Here is a 17,483-nt window from a genome sequence, read left to right as displayed (position 1 = left end):
CACTGCGTGCAATTAACACTGCCTTAAAACATACAACACAACTTAAGCTATCAGCCTTTCAAAAAAGAAAAACACAATCTTAAGCTATCAGAAAGGATCGAACTGATAGTATATGGACCCATACAGAAATTCATTCCCAAATCAACGTAAAAACCAATGCAATGCTTGGGGTTAGCTATTCTTGAATCCTATGGGTTTTACGGAGGATTATTTTGTGGGTAAAAAAGTGTACCTAGAAGATAATTAAATGTGTAGCTCACGACTACTATATTATACTTCTTAAGTATTTGGCTAACCCTTTTATTTTGTGGTTATTGTACTAATTCTTGAATGCTATGGTTTTTATTAGCCGTTGAATCAGACAAACAAGGAAAGTCATTTTAAAATCATACGAAGTTGACAATCTGATCCATTAACACGCATGTGCATTGATGCATGAGTGCTACCTAGCTAGAGGGACCTCACCTAGATGGAACCTACTTGTGTTCCCTATCCAAGTCTTTGCTTGTTACCTTAATCCAGTTCTGATGGCTATAAATAGGAGAGATTATTGCACAACACCACACACCAACATTCTCTCTTCTGCCCTAAACCTATTCGAGTTTCTAAAAACCCTTCTCCCTTTTTTATACCATGGCCAAGAGTAGTGATCTGAGCGTGTTAAACATGCCCAAGGAACTGATCATGACTCAAATTTTTGAAACCCATGCTCATGCAGACATAAAGTTTGATGTTTGCCCTGTTTTCACTATTGTCAAAAAGATTCTCAACCGTGCCAGTGATGTTGTTCAGCATGTTGTTATGGTATATATTCTTTTATTAGAAAACCATTTTTATCATCGTTTTCTATTAAACTTTTTTCCTTTGGAAGTGAAGATTGAGATATATTTATAGTGGTAACTCTTCCTTTATCAAATTATCAATAACATTCTCTGTCAAGCTCGTCTCTATGGCCTTATCAAATGGCATTGAGTCGAGCAGATGATGATATTTTTAATTTCAACTCAAGCAAGAAACAATTAGTACTTGTTTTTATGTTATTGAAATCCAACAATTACATTTCTTATCACACCATTTTGTAAGCGTTACATTATAATACTAGAAGTAGCATTACTACATTAGTGTTTTCCATATCTTCTGAAGGTTTTTTTTTTTTTTTTTTAACAATTACTAATTATGACTTACCGTAGGGTAATAAACTGGAGAACATGGAGGAAGAACCCCCAACAGCCAGTTTGGGTATATCATTGTGTACACTCAAGCATCTTTACTGCGAGGTAATTAATAATTTCAAAGAATAACACTCCAACAAACAAAATAATAAATATTAAAATTAAATATCTTGTACATTCATTAAATAATAAGAGTGAAAATTCTACATTTCACTCTTAGAGTTACACTTTATATTCCATTGATTGTAGTTTATCAAATCTCTTCCCCTTCATATGAAATAACCAAATTTAAAATAAGGAAAAAAAAATTCCAGAACCATTTAAGGTAATCATTTTTGTTTATTTTTTTTGTTTTATTTGTGGGTGGCATGATTAAGGACTAAGATGAATTACACATGCGAAACAATAACTAAAATTATACTCCGTAACTTGAAGTCACAATTTCAAATTTTGTATAAATTTGTGTAACAGTTTTGAATATATATATATATATATATATATATTTATGTTAGCATTCTTCATAATAACAATTATGACATATACATATTTTCAGATGGCATGCAAGCCTCCTGGTCAGGAAAGTAATACAGGGAAGAAAATACTTGAAAAACTCACAAAATATTCATGGGATGCAAAGGCAGTGTTGACACTTGCAGCTTTTGCTCTTGACTATGGAGATTTTTGGCTCCTTGCTCATCTTCACGCTTCAGACAAAAGTGCCAAATGGGTGGGGATCTTGAAGGGGGTACCAACCATTGTCACAGAATCATGGCTTCAGAAACACAAGCTAGCGATTATTAAACTTGACCAACTGATCAAGTCCACAGTGGAGGCTATTGATTGCATCTTAGTGTTGGAAGGCCTATCTGATAGGTATGCTGAAGAGGATTTACAAGAATTGTCAGAAGCCATGTACTATATCCCATTAGATGTTTACTATGCTATCATAACTGTGGTAGCTTGCACAACTCAGATGTGTTGCCTCATTAACGATGAGTAAGCCTTGCCCCTAAAATTTACTATATATGTTGAATTCATCATTTGAGTAGACTCCACTAACATAAACCAAGCGCTAGGCCTAACTGTTGTTTCGAATTTTCAGGGGCAAACCAGAGGAACTATCACTATCGTCCTTCAGTTTGAAAATCACAGCCACTGTCGACTCATTGAATTTGGTTATAAAACGTACCAAGGAAATAATAGGTTAGCTTAAAAGGAGATATTCTAGCTTGGATATGTTGTTGCGTATAATGGCTTAAAAAATGCTCTGAAATTCTGACCAATGATTCTTGTTTAATGTAGCGAAATTGGAGGATTACGGGAAGCTCGTGAAAATCATGAATAATCCTAGAAAAATCACCGTGGTCTTTAACGAGATGGGCTTCACGTCACTTGTTAAGGTTAGATCTTGTAACATATACCTTTGGAGCTTTTAACTCTACCAGAAGTAGGGGCAAGTCATTATGAAAAAATCTATGATCTTGACCTTTCGTACCATAATTTTATCACAATTTTAATATGATAAACAATGAGTAATAGATAAAAAGTGATATATCTATACGAACGAAATTAGTAGTTAGTTACAATTTACAACATATGATAGTTGTAAGAAATATTGTGATAAATGTCATGGTCTTAAAACACTCAGAAATTATCCATAGGATTAGGTCAAGTTTTGTAAAGGTTCAAAGAAAAGTGGGTTGTTTAAAGAATTTTGAAGACCAAGCTGTATCTGGCAAGAGGCGAAGCTTATTTTTTATTTTTATTTTTATTTTTTTTCCTTTCTCTTAATCCTAAAAAAATGCGAGTAAAAATAATCTTACATTGGGTTACAGTATACCTAAAATAATGTTATATCATCTAATAAATTTTTATTGAATTAAAATTTAAAAAATTCCATTGTTAGATTATATTTTCTTATTATACGTAATATCCTTACAAAATTTCAAGATAATCATAGAATGATGGCTATTTCATTTATCAAATGTTTAAATTTTAAATTCTTTCATTTTAAAATTTTGTATAAAAGAATTGATAATCTGATATATATATATATATATATAGCAGTAGAAAAGGGAGACTTGAATTTTAGTTCTCTTTATAACGAAATGTAAATAATATATAATGCCATTAAATCTGAAACTCTTGACAATTAAAACAATATACTTCAATGAAAATAAAATATGAATAATATTAATTTAAAAATCTTACAAGTTTGTCTTTGGGAAGTTGTTAATCAATCTCGAGCCTAATCTAAATTCATATTTCTTTAAGTAAATAAAAAATTTGTAACCAAACTGAGCTCATAGCTCTTCAACTTTTTCAAAAATTTTAACTTTTTTTTTAATCTCTCTAACTTTCTTAACTTTCTTAATCTAATGATTTATATCAAAATATAATCTTTTAACTTTTTATTTAAACTATTCAAAATGTATTGCCCAGTGCAATGGATCTCAATCCTAACCAAATATCATGTGCATGGAAATGCTAAAAATATTATAAATTTTACGACAGTAAATTTATAATATTGTAATAATGAATGTAAATGATGTGAATTCAAAAACATAATTAATGAAGACATTAATTGGTTACTGTTGATTGGTGACACACAATTTGTAAAGTTTATTTAGTAAAATTTGTAATATCTTTAACCCCACTTATAATTTAATTAATAAATTTTTTTTCTTTAATTGATGACACATGAATTTGTAAAATTTGTAGAATAAATTTTGTAATTTCCTTATTGTAATCACTCTAAGGTCAAAACCCTCCTACGAAAAGTCAGAATTTGGAGCTGGGCCACGTTTGGTCTATGCTATATATGTCTAGTTACGCTTTGCTGTGCTATATATTTTTCAAGCATGTTCGTAATGTTCCCTTCATCGATGTACTTAAATAAAGTTTTAGTAACACCCTTACACTTGTTACAACTGAATATTAGGTATACCTCATCTAAAAATTAGTCCTAACAAGGCTCATTTTGGATAATTGTTTTGCAGCAACAGGTCAACCTTAAAGAAATTGAAACAGAGAATGTCTTTTTGTTCTTTTCCGACTTGGACATTAGCGAAAATGAAATTTCAATTCTCAATTCAATTGATAATAACAAAAGTATGAAGGATCAGTACAAAATTATATGGATCCCAATTGTGGACTGGACGGTTGATCAAATGCAAACAAAGTTCGAGAAGTTGCGGTCTAAGATGCCGAATACTTGGTACAGGTTGCCAAAATTTTCATTCGATTTAGGTATCCAGTACATTAAGGAGAAGTGGGAATTCAAGAATAGGCCTATCGTTGTGGTGATGAACTCGCAAGGGAAGGTGGTTCACCGAGATGCATATCACATGATTGCATTGGGAATAAATCCCCTCCGTCCGATTACTGGGGTTCCAGACTCTCCACTGCCCAATGGAGAGGATTCAGTTGGACAGATTTTGCTTGGCAGCCTCCATATAGATATACTAACTTGGGTAAATTTTTTAATTTTTCCAATAATTTAATGCATAAACATAAAAATGTCCCAGTGGTGATGAGAGGATTAAAGATACCTATTTTAAATAAATGGATTCATTTTATTGTTCAGTAAGCATATTTATAAATAATACCCAAAAAAATTTAAGTTATAATCCCATAAAAAAAAATTATAATTCTTCTAATATATATATATTTTTTGGTGAGTTCTAATATATATATTAAGTGAAGATACACATATATGATAGGTTAATTATATGTTTAGAATAAGTGTGTGTGTGTGTGTTTTTTTTTTTAAATATAAGAATATCTCTAATGTACCTCTATTACATTCCTATTATGTCATTTGGTTTTCCACTAATATTTTATTATTTTGATCACCAACGAATCTTTAAAGAAAGTGTTTCATATAATATTCACGTAGTTTATAAATAGCATATGAAATATGGGTTGAGATAATATATATATATATATATATATACCATTTTATAATAATAATATTTTTTACATCTAAAATTTTTCAAAAAAAAAAATTCAACTGCAAAAAGAATTCTATAGATTTAGATAATGATTTAAAATTTTTATTTATTTATGTGTGTAGTTTTATGATATTTAACGCATACATACTTATATAATTTCATATCTATACGAGTGAGATTAATCATCCTCCCCAAAGAATTTTTTTATTTTTTATTTTTTTAACTCAATCACCATCTGTTTATCTCATGTCATGACATTTAAAATTTAAATAATGTGGCATATATATGCACATTACTAAATACAAAAAAAAAAAAAAAAAAAAAAAAAAAAAATTATCATGCATGCAGCCTACGTAATCATGCATGCAGCCTCAAGCAAATTTAATTGTGTTCAATCAAATAAAATTCCTTCATTGAAATTTCTTGTTCAATCAGATGAAGCAGGAGAAGTACATTTTCTTCTATGGAGGCAAGGATACAGTGTGGATTAAACAATTTAAAGAGCAAGTATATGCCATGAATCAGGTCTTTAAGCCTGCAAGTATTTCCATTGAGTTGTTTTACGTGGAAGATAAAGGGGAGATTACCCTATGGAAATTCTGGAACGGCATTGAGAGCTTTTTCCTCGGCTGGAACTACATCAAGAACATTTTACTCTCTGGGAAAGATAAGAAAACCGAATCGTCCACCGTGATGTCAACAATCCTTAAGTTACTTTCCTACAAGACTGAGAGTACCGAATGGGTTGTGCTGTGCAAAGGGTCTAAATTGGTGGAAAGTGGTCATGGCACAACAATTCTGAAGGTCTTAAAGAAGTATGATCCGCCATGTACGATACCCATCACCCCCACGTTTGACTTTGCAAGTTCATTCTTGAATTACCATAGAGAGATTCTAAAGCTTCCAGCTGAAAAACCTGGTTGCTACCACTTCGACATCGCTGAGGATGCTGGAAAGATCACAGCAGCAGTAATGTGCCCTTTCTGTTCGGACCGCATGAAGTTGTCTAGCAGGTTTAACTGCTGCCACAGTGCTTATCGTTCTACCAAGAACGTACAACACTAGATGTCTGTGCTACTCTCTCTCTCTCTCTCTCTCCACTAGTACTTTTTCTACAAAATAATTGTTTTCTTGTCCAAGTTTGTTTCTAGTATGAGGAAGTTTAATTTTATGATGTGCAATGCTACAATAAAGAGCATCCTGATTTCGTTGCAAATCTGATGCCATCTATGTAATCGTTTAATATTTTCATGTTGTAATTGGAGGGAGTTTTTATTATGTATTCAGGACACTTTGCTTGCATTTGTAGACCCTTTATTATTATTATTATTATTATTATTATTTTTTTTTTTTTAATGATTAGTCTTTTGTTTGCTTTTCTCATGGCATATGCGAATTAGCCAAGCAACGACTACACTCTCTTTGTTTCACGTTTTCAAAACAACTATATCATATATTTTGATAAATAGATCACAATTGCTAAATGCAGTAACTCTTAATCTTAAGAAGAGGTAGATTTAATCGTAAAACATAGTTTGCTTTGACATATGCAAGAGTGGCATCTTCTATAATGAATACCTCAATACATTATTGGGTAATCACATATAGTATTGTGGGAACTATTCTTAAAGTTATAATCCATAATTTTGATAAAAAAACATAAAAATTTCTTTGAAATATATTTATATATTGAAAATTAATTATTCAAAAATCATATAATCATTTTATCAAGGGATTACTAAAATTTATATTTTATGGAATTGGATTCCTAAAATATAAGAGAAATCAAGAGATTAATTAGAGATTCAAAAATTTTAAATACGGTGTGTATAAATTGACAATAACTTTTGACACTGTTTCGTTGTGGTTGTTTTTTGGAGGCTTAAGATGACAGGTTGAAATCATCTTCATGAGTGTCGAAAGTTGGTCAATGAGTACTTCAAAATTACTTTTGGATTAATTTCCATCACATTTATTATTTGTTCTTATCTTTTTGTCTCTTTCTTTGCTAATTTTTTTTCCCTTATCTCTTATTTTCCTTCTTCTTCTTCTTCTTCTTCTCTCTCTCTCTCTCTCTCTCTCTCCCCCCCCCCCCCCCCCCCCCCTTCACTTATTGCATTCTCCATCATCACTTTTTCATTTGTTGTCCCTAGTTTAGGAGTTAATCCTTGATAAGGGTTATTTCGAGATAATAAATAATTGAAGGCCCAAAGGGGTGAGTAACTGAGTATATGGAAAAATGTTTAGGTGCTGGAATGATGACCTCTATTAATCTCAATTTGATCGTTAATAATTTGTGGGCACTCATAAAACAATAGCTACATGTTTAAATTTCATTTGAAAACCGAATGTATTATACCTAAAGTATTAAACTTAACAAATTAATTAACCACGTGCTATAATATGAAGACACGAGATTGAATTTTCTTCTAACCCATTGAAACTGTCCTTCAATTGTTTCAAGATCTATAATTTTATTCTTATAATTCAATATTTACAATAATAAGGGTGAGCTAATTGAACTCTCAACATCTTAGTTGAAATACTATATATAAGATGTTTGTTTAGCTACAAATTTTTTAACAAAGCTTAAAACATGATAATGAAGTACCAAGACATGAGGACCATGGACAAATCAGTAAAATAGGCATGAAAAGGCTAAAAAGTTACAGGTTAAATGGTCATGGCTGCTCTCTTTTGTTGGTCCAGGAAACAAAGATCTGCGGAACTTATTGAAACTATACAAAAGAAAACAGCCATTACATTCTTCAAAAGTAATTATTGCTACTTGCGTAAGAATATAACATGTGAACCAAGTAGTAAATCAATCATACATACTGACAGATAGAAGACATTTAACAATCATATAAGCCTATAAGTTGTTACATCATTCATAGATTTCGATTCGGATTAGCTGAAGTCATTTATATATTGGGATCCATTAGATTCTGGTAGTCTTGACTAATAGACTTGGATGATCGGAGATGGCAACTCATGAAAGTTCTGGGCAGAAATAGAAGAATAGATTTGATCAGTTCTCCTAGATTTTTAATGAGTACCCTTTCAAGTGAATTGAGAAGGAGCTTCAAAAACAAAAATAAAAAATAAAAAATTACTAGACACAACCTTATCTTGAATTCAAATTCTAAATCAGCCACATTTCTTCTTGATGTCTACCTCTACCCATCTTGTTTTGTGCATTTTACTTAAGCTATCGTGTGCTGCCACATGCAGTGATAGTCAATTCAAACTGTTAGGTTCTAAAAGTTTAGAATAATTAACAAATTGTGAGTACAAACTTATCTAGGTATAGATCTTAGAGTCTATAGAGTTTATTAAATAATGCTCAAGGTGTTACAAGTAAGAACACAAGAAAATACAAGCTGAAGAGAGGAGAATTCAAATTTAGTGAAATCTGACCAATCGAAAATTAGATTCGACTGATCAAAAATTGCAAACATGAAATTTCTGCAGAATTCTATTTCGGCCCAAACTCTGTTTAAACGTTTTGGGTTTCAAGTGAAATACTTCTAGTATATAAAGGAAAACTCTAACTACGTTTTCAAAGATTTTCAAGAAAGAAAAGAGTGCATTTTGTGCCTCTAATTGTAGATCTAGGGTTTTGTATCCAAAGCTCCTTCAAGTCTTCTACGGGCAATATTCTTTGAAGAAACTCAAGATCTAGTGTTGTAGAAGTTGCTGCATCAAGATCAATAAGTGAAGGTGATCTGAAACCTTTGAGTGGAGTCTCAAAGTCACAAGTAAGGCGGCTTGTGTTGCTGTAAATCTAAGAAGAGAAGGAGTCCGTGGATTCGTAATTCACATGTGGTCATATCAGTAAGTTATTACATAAGGTAGCATTAGATTTAGGGTTAAATCTTTTGTAAAAACTTCAATTCTCTTATAGTGGATTTGGTTTACCTAGAGAATAGTTAGTTTAAATTCTCCCTAGATTTTTACCATGAAATGGTTAATTTTATTGGTTTTCCTAAGTAATCATATCGTGGTGTTATTTACTTTTTTGCATTTTTCCATGATATGATTTATTTGTTTTTAACCTAGATTTGAAAATTAATCTAAATAATCACTTGATTAATAAATTATGTTAAAAAAATCTAGTTTAAGGGGTCTAAAAAAACTCTCACAAACTCATCAAGTTAAATCATTTTCAGTGTTGCATTAGGAGAGCATAGAAAATCATTAGCAAGTAAACATAAAAAGTACTTGAAAATAAGGAAAAGGTACTCTCTCTCTCTCTCTCTCTCTCTCTCTCTCTCTCTCTCTCTCTCTCTCTCTCTCTCTCTCTCTCTCTCTCTCTCTCTCTCTCTCTCTCTCTCTCTCTCTCTCTCTATATATATATATATATATATATTACTGGGGGTGTTCAAGAGGTGTGTTTGTAACGCCTAGGTTAGGGGAAAAAAAAAAGTCAAATTATTTTTTATGCCTCACATGTGACCCCACCAACCCCATATTTTCCAACCACTCATTCTCCCAAATGATCTCTCTCTCCCTTTTATTTTGCTTTTTCTTCTTTTCTTTTATTTTCACACATCACTCTTCTCTCACACTCCCTCACTCTCCCACCAATACCCACTCCTCACCACCACCTCCACCAACTTTTTCCGGCCAAGTTTACCGGAAAACTCTAAAAAAATAGTTAAAGGCTCACTCATCCCTATTATTTGAGGTAAAAATTCATAATATTTATATTCTTTTGTTAGAGGTTCTTTTAATCTAATTTTTGGAAATGATATACATGTGATTTATGAGCTTCTTGGGTGATATTCTTGTGATTATGTATATGGGTTTTTGATTTGTGGACTTATTTGATGAGTGTATTTATGGTTATTACAAATAGTGGCTAACTAAGGATTCTTATGGTGAAGATTTAGGGGTTTTAGCTCTCTAATGTTGTTAGGACATATGTGATTTAATGTTAGGAACATATGTCAACATTTTATGTAATTAGCTAATCCTTTGACAAAATGCACTTTATTTGTAATTGGGTAGATCTAGGATGTGTTTAATGCTTCAAAAAATAAGGTTTCAAGTTCAAGTGTTAAAGTCATACAAGTTTGTCCAGGAACCAAGTCAGAAAGTATTGTTCATTAAAGCTTAACAGCTAGCATCTATCGAGATTTAAAGAGAGTTGTTTCAGGTCAAGGCTCGACAACTGCTCGACAGATAAGATATCTGTCGAGGTTTATGAAGTTCAGATTTTCAGTTCGGATTTTCATCCAATCCGTGAATGTATGTTTGAGCTTTTTTTTCTCACAACCCTAAACATATATAAGGATTATTTTAAGGACCGTAAAAGGTTACGCACAGCTACACAAGAGCACAATTTCACAAGTGTGAAGAAGAGTGTAATCAGAAACCTAGTTTGCCCTAGTTTTTCATTCTCTTCAAGAAGTTGATGTGTTTTGTACACCGTAGAGTTTTGTGACCAAGTAACTTCATGATTTTCATCGTGTGATGAATAGAAGAACTTTGTAGCCAACATCTTTCTCAAGTTGGTGATCAAGTTTCTAATATATCATAGTATCAAACACTAGAAAATGTAGAAAATATTATTTGCCAAAACAAACAAATCGTATGCTACTAACGTAGCTATTACAGAATATGAGAGAAATGGCTAGTTTCAAGTCCTTTTGGAGTTTTGACCATAGCTTTTCCGAGCTTTGGTCAAAACCTATGCAAATGATGTTCCTTTCTGATTTCCCAATATGTTGTAGAGTGGAAAAAGTATAGATATTGGTGTTGGATCTTTTCCCATGACCAGTCATAAGATAGTCAGACTAGAAATTGTAAGAATGGGTTTTTGAATTTTCTGGATTGATTTTCTTAGTTAGCATCCAACAGGTCCAGAGTTGGTCACTCCATCCTTCTTTTTGCTCCATTTTTCTTTCCCTTTTATTTTACTCAGTCGGCTATAGTTTCCTTGGGTTCACCTTTTTGTGCTTGAGACAGAACCTGGGCCTTATATTTTAGTGGCCCATTTAATTCTTTGGGTGGCCCATTTTATGGGGCCCAATACATGCAGCCATATATATTTTTTTGTGGGTCTTTAAGGCCAGGTTTTGTATTTCGGAGATGTGGGCTCTTACATCCAGTGTGGGAATCTTACCTTAAAAACATTGGAGACACTGTAGAAAGACCTTTGCTGATATTTATCCATATAATTTTAGTACTTTAATTGAGTGGTTTTAAAAATAAATTAAAACAATAAAAGTCGTGTAAGTAATATAATGGCCTGTTTGGAAGTTTTGAGAGGAAGGAGAGTAGAGGGGAGTAGAGGGGAGGAGAGTAGTGGGGAGGAGAGTAGAGAGGAATGATTCCCCTCCACCTTGTTTGGATGTTTTTAAAATTAGTAAGGGGGAAAAGAGTAATTAGCCCTTCCTCTTGTTTGGATGTTTTAAAAATTAAGATGGAGAGGAGAGGAAATGATTAAAATAGATAAATTTACCCCTATTTGAAAATGAACTTGCAACATTGATTTATGATTAATTTGTTAGTATATTTTTTTGTTGATAATTTTTTTATGTGAATTAAATAATCAACATTAGTATATGATTAAATATTTTTTCTACTTTTTTATTATATTAAAAAAAAACCATCTTCAATTGATAATAATTAAAATAAGAAAAAAAATGTTTGGTTTGTTTGTTTACTGAAAAAATCAACAAAATATTGAATTTTGACTATTTCAATAATCACAACCATCCCACCAGGTTGAATATTACGGCAAGGGCTTACAATGACATTGAAGCATAAGAGTTTTGGTTAATAAAAAATATCTATTCTTTATTTTTAGAATCAATTGAATGGTATCTCAAATAAGAAAAATCTGAAATAATAAGCTTTGAAATTGCTTTTAACTGTACTATCTTGACCACACAACCAAGAATAAAATGCAATCATATCTTATATTCTTATGGAATAAATAAATTGTTATCCATTTATTCCCCTGTGTTTTCATAGTGTCTCAAACCATCACTCTTCCTTTTAGTATACACACATTACACAACATAAATAACTGAAAATCCAATAGTGCTAATGCTAATATAACTGCTATTAACGTAAGAAAAAGAGCACATTGGTGGGCTCTTAAAGCCTCACTGTAGAAGCCTAGAGAGCAAGAGCTTGCGGTGATGTGATCCTCCTCCTTAGGCGCTCAGCAATAATGAAGGCAAGCTCAAGAGATTGTGAGCATTGGCAGTACAGCCAATTTTTGAATCAAAGGCCTCGCATGACATTGTATCATGCCTGACAACTAAGAAGTGAAAAGCATAAAAATGAATGTAAGCAGACAAAGTTTTCAAGCCACTGAAAAAAGGACACTGTTACAATGAGCTATGACCATATTTTTTTTTTATAAAATGCAAACAAAAACATTGAATTAACAAAAACACTGTTACAATGAGCTATGACAATGTAAGCAGACAAAGTTTTCAAATTGACAAGCTCTGTATCCAAACTTGGTCCACCAATACCAATTCTTGCCACTATTTTTTTTTTCTTTCTGGTTTCGGGACAAGAAATTTCAAAAAGAAAAAATAATTTCAATACATTATCAACAACCAAAAAAAAAAAAATCATAAAAAAGGCTCACAATTACAATACCAACACAAAACCATACGCGTACACAAATCTTTCAGCATAATACAATTGTTCTGAAATTGCAAACAAACACTTTTTTTTTTTTTTTTTTATAAAATGCAAACAAAAACATTGAATTAACATCAAACTCATGGACTGTTTGAGAAGGAAGTTTAGGAGCTAGACTGACACTCTGACAGTGACGTTGAAGACTCCTGTAAGAGCATTCAATAGCTCCTCTACTTCTGTTTCATCACTGGCTCACTAAATTACTTATAAAAGGCACATAGTTGGTATCAGATTTGAGACATAACATTTTACTAATGGCAAAGTTCCTTCAAGTCACCATGATGGAAATTTTGCAGCTCACAAACTAGCAATTTGGGCAGAAAACTACAAATAGGGAGCTTCCCATTTTATGAGTACTGTTAATGGTTATATGCACCTCATGCTCATAGCTTTCATTTCAATCTGATCTTTAGGATTTACTATTCCCAATATAAGCACGCAATAACAGTTGAAAGCCTGGATAATTGGAATTTTGGATTACCATAATTGGTTTGTTGAAATGCTAATCACACACACACACACACATACACACACTTATCAAATCAAATATCACATGCATTAGAACAAATGTGCCAGAGACCAAATATTAGACAGAACCATTCAAATCTTTGGGTAGCCAAACTCAACCATATGACCATATATACTCAACAAATCATTAACAAACCTTTTTCTGTGAAACATAAACCTGTATTTTCATTGAATTCTTTTTATCAAACACTTTAACCCTAAAACTAGATTTTGATTATAGACACAAAGAATTGTATCATCTTTACAAGAATCAGCATCAAGAAAATGCAATCGATTTTTGTTCTATTACTGCAAAAGCCAAAGCAAGAAAGCAAAGACCAAGAAAGACCCAGCTCTCACGAAACCAGTTTGGTGATTGATGATTCCATTGCACCCACACCCAGAGAACTCGATCTTGTACTTCTTGGTCATATTCGGATACACTAAGCTATAAACACTAAGCTATTATTTATGCTATAAACACTAAGCTATTATTTATGCAAGTTCACAATCTAGACTCACTCAAGCACTTTATCAAACATGTTATGAGCAATACTTTGAAACTTTAAAATTTTTTTAAAAAAGCCCTCAAATTCGAAACCCACCCACAAATAACATGTTATTACCCCATAAAATCACAATTAATAAGAAATTACCCAATAAAATCACAATTTTAAGAACATAGTTATTTGATTCAACTTAAAAGAAACCCATGAAACAGAAATTAAAAATAGAGTTTACCTTTGTGAGAGAATGGTAGGCGTGAGAGAGAACAGTGAAGAAGTTGTGAGAGAGAGAGAGAGCCAGTGTAAGCTGAGAGAGCCAAGAGAGCTTAAGCGCCGAGAGAGCTTGAGAGAACACAGAAAACACAGAGAGCTTGAGAGAACTGAGACCTTGAGGGTTACAGTGTTTTTTTTTTTTAACGTTAAAATGCCTTGTAATATTTTTAATATAATAAGGGTAAATTAGGTAATTTACATATTTAATAATTTATGTGCTTTACTCTCCCTTCAAATCTCTCCAATTTGGGGGAATTAAAAATGAGGGGTTGGAGGTAGTTGAAACCCCTCCAAATCCCTCCCCTTCCTTCCTTAAAAAACTTCTAAACAAAGTAAATGAATTACTCTCCTTCCCTCTACTCTACTCCCCCTCCATTTTTTAACATCCAAACAGGCCATAAAGTTTTTTTCTCTTCTCACTTAAGCAAACGAGGTCATTTGCATCTTTTGCCTTGTTCTTCTAAAATGCTGCCATTTCCTCTGTTTCATTTCTTTGCTTTCCTTCAGTTATAGCAAAAAGTTTCATATATTACATGTCCAATTCGCCAAAAAGATTTTTGTATTTCTCAACTTTAAAAAAAAAAAAAAAAAAAAAAAATTTAAGAAAACTAGATGTTTTGAACTAAGTCAATTTTTATATTATTGTCAAATATTTAGTAAATAGAAGCCGTTTGATATGACATTTTAAACAATAATTTTCAGTTTTTGAACAACATTATACGTATTTTTACACATTTTTTTACTCACACGTATTTCCAAAATATACAAACAACGTTATTAGAACAGCGTTACCAAGGGTTACCAAAAAATTATATCTTTTATCTCGTATGTAACAAATAAGCTACTAAAAAACTATAGGATACCAAACTTATACTATATGCTATAATCTGTCCTGCTTGTGAAATAGAGAGACCTAATACATATATCCATATTAAAGTTCGCTAAAATCCAAAAAATCCATATTAAAATATACGCTCAATCACGTTGGGGCCCGGGGCCAGGGCTCCCCTGCCCCAAATGTCTCCCGCTTCGAATTTATTACAAAGTAAGCTAAATTGTTCAAATTCAGCTGAATTTGATCAATTGCCCCCCTCCTCCCAAACATCTCGCATTTTTTTAAAGCATAAATAGGGCAGACTACCAGTTGGGTCATTTACTACTATGTGGGTTGCTTTATTTTTTGCTAAACTCGTCCGTGGGTTGCTTTATTTCTAACAAGTAAGCTTCTGTTTCATCAGACCCTTTGAGTGTATTGAGAAGTTAGTTTAATTGTGAAAAACTCACTCTTTTGGGTGTTAGACGGTCAGAGCGATGAAAGCCATCCACTACAATTGTGTATGGGCATTTTGAGACAGGCTTCTCCAAATATTCCAACTCTTTTTCTCTACTCCCAAGATCACCTTTCAAAGGCATAGCTGTCACTCCAATGCTTTCTCCCCTAGGGACATCTACCACCATTCTCATATATATTCACTCACATATAATATAATACTCCCACGTGTATCTTGGTGTCATGAATGCAAAATTTAATGTTAGCGTAATATATTCTCTATTAAATAGTAAAAAAATTACACACAATTACCTTTTAACATAAACCAGTTCTTAAAAAAAAAAAAAAAATGCTAGTGGATGCTCTTAAGACAATAATTAATAATCTATTTAAAAAAATATTTTATCGGAAAAGGAAAAAAAAAAAATATATTTTGACAGTTTTTTTTCATTTCTCATAAAAATGATATTAAAATTTTCCTAAAATAGATTGTTAACCATTGCCCTAAGAGTACTAGTTAACTTGACTACTCTTTTATTTGCATTTTAGTTCTTATATGTGCAATGGCAGAGTTAGGAATTTTTTTTTTTTTAAGGTAAAACGGAGAAATATATTTTTGATGCCTTTATACATATTTTAGTACATGAGAGAGAGACTTTTTATCATATTTTTATTTATTAATTAATTATTAATTTAATTTTCGTGGAGGAAAGACTTTGTATCATCTTATGTTTATAGATTGACCCGTATAACAGGCATCTCAAAAGGAAAATGGGTAGTGTAGGGAGATCCCAAGATTCAAGATCAATTCAGATCTCGTATACTAAATTGATATTAATTAAATATCTTCCCAACTATTTTAGCATCTGATATTGTTCCTGGAAATAACGGGAAAGGACAAATTCTTTGTAGGAAATATTTTTATATTAATCACTTGCTATATATTAACATAAATTCAAATAATTGCCCGATTATCATGATAATTGAGATTAATCACGAACTAAATAATAGGGTAATCACATTAGTAGAGATTGACAAATGACAAGTAATGAATACAGTCTTTCTTTATTAGTATTTGAAGTAACCATGCAGGTGAATCACGTGCTATTCATGTAAGTCTGTAACGATTTAGAAAGACAATGAGAATCTTTTCGGCCATTTGTTTTTAATGGAAGCTTTTATTCTTTTTATGTCAAATATTGAATTAGTCTAGTTCCATTCAGGAAGTGTGACGTAGTTATAATAACATCATCATCAACCAGCTGGATCTTCCTTTCACAGGTTGAATAAATAGAGCATTAGATCTACATTAAATAATTACATCAAAATAGGTTACTCTCCCACTAACCTACTTTTTCAAAACAACTATATATTTACTTTTTTTTTTTAATAGAAAAATAATTTAAACAACCCGCGTTCATGTTGTTTCTTTTCCTTACAAAAAAAAAAAAAAAAAAAAAACCCTACCCTTCTAATACTTTATTATTATTTAAAAAAAAAAAAAAAAACACCCCATGTTTATCTAAAAACAAAACTAAATATCAATAAGAAAAAAACTAAATAGTTCTAAAAAACCTACTGTTCTAATATTTAATGTAATTTTTAAATTTGAATTTATCTATTGTCAGTGAAGTTACACATTAAGAGATTTTTAAGAAACTAAAATTTAGGATTTGAAATGGAATAAATTGTTGGGTTTAGTATGTGCTAGTTTTTAGGAATACACACACACACACACACACACACACACACATATATATATATATCTAAATAGAGAATGTGTTAATTTTTAGGAAAAAAAGGTTTCTTGGGTAGTATTTTCTTTTTTATTTTTGAATTTTGTTGAATTGCAATTTTAACCCTATTTTTTATTTTTTAAGAATAAAGATTATCTGCAAAAATCTAATTAGATTAAAGGTATTTTTGACATTTTTTGAAATCATAACTAACTTTCTAAATTCTCTTAACATATAGAGATTATTGTTCAAAAAGAAACACCCCACATTTATCCAAAAACAAAACTAAATATTAATTCTTATAAAAAAAAAACTAAATTGTTATCAAAAAACTAAAGTTATATATATATATATATATATATGTATATATTGATAGACCCGATCATACCGTTGTA

General features: G+C 31.5%; 1 protein-coding gene across 1 annotated transcript; it reads left to right on the top strand.

The window, feature by feature from the left end:
• Positions 1-1,704: 1,704 nt before the first annotated feature.
• LOC126727708 (protein SIEVE ELEMENT OCCLUSION B-like) lies at positions 1,705-6,407 on the top strand. The gene is made up of 5 exons (XM_050433632.1): positions 1,705-2,168; positions 2,275-2,375; positions 2,475-2,572; positions 4,172-4,645; positions 5,561-6,407. Exons 1-5 carry the CDS (start codon positions 1,705-1,707, stop codon positions 6,188-6,190), a joined length of 1,767 nt encoding a protein of 588 aa, XP_050289589.1. The 3' UTR covers positions 6,191-6,407.
• The last annotated feature ends 11,076 nt before the right edge of the window (positions 6,408-17,483 follow it).

The sequence above is a fragment of the Quercus robur genome, chromosome 5 (genome assembly GCF_932294415.1).
Source record: "Quercus robur chromosome 5, dhQueRobu3.1, whole genome shotgun sequence".
NCBI classification, from domain to species: Eukaryota; Viridiplantae; Streptophyta; class Magnoliopsida; order Fagales; family Fagaceae; genus Quercus; species Quercus robur.
The sequence above is the reverse complement of the archived record's forward strand: the minus strand, read 5'-3'. Positions and strand labels throughout refer to the sequence as shown.

Bases quoted from the DNA above. Each gene is read 5' to 3' on its own strand.
- LOC126727708 (XM_050433632.1), top strand. From the start codon at position 1,705: ATGACATATACATATTTTCAGATGGCATGCAAGCCTCCTGGTCAGGAA. The intron at 2,169-2,274 runs GTAAGCCTTGCC...TCGAATTTTCAG, and splicing joins TGTTGCCTCATTAACGATGA to GGGCAAACCAGAGGAACTAT. The intron at 2,573-4,171 runs GTTAGATCTTGT...ATTGTTTTGCAG, and splicing joins GCTTCACGTCACTTGTTAAG to CAACAGGTCAACCTTAAAGA.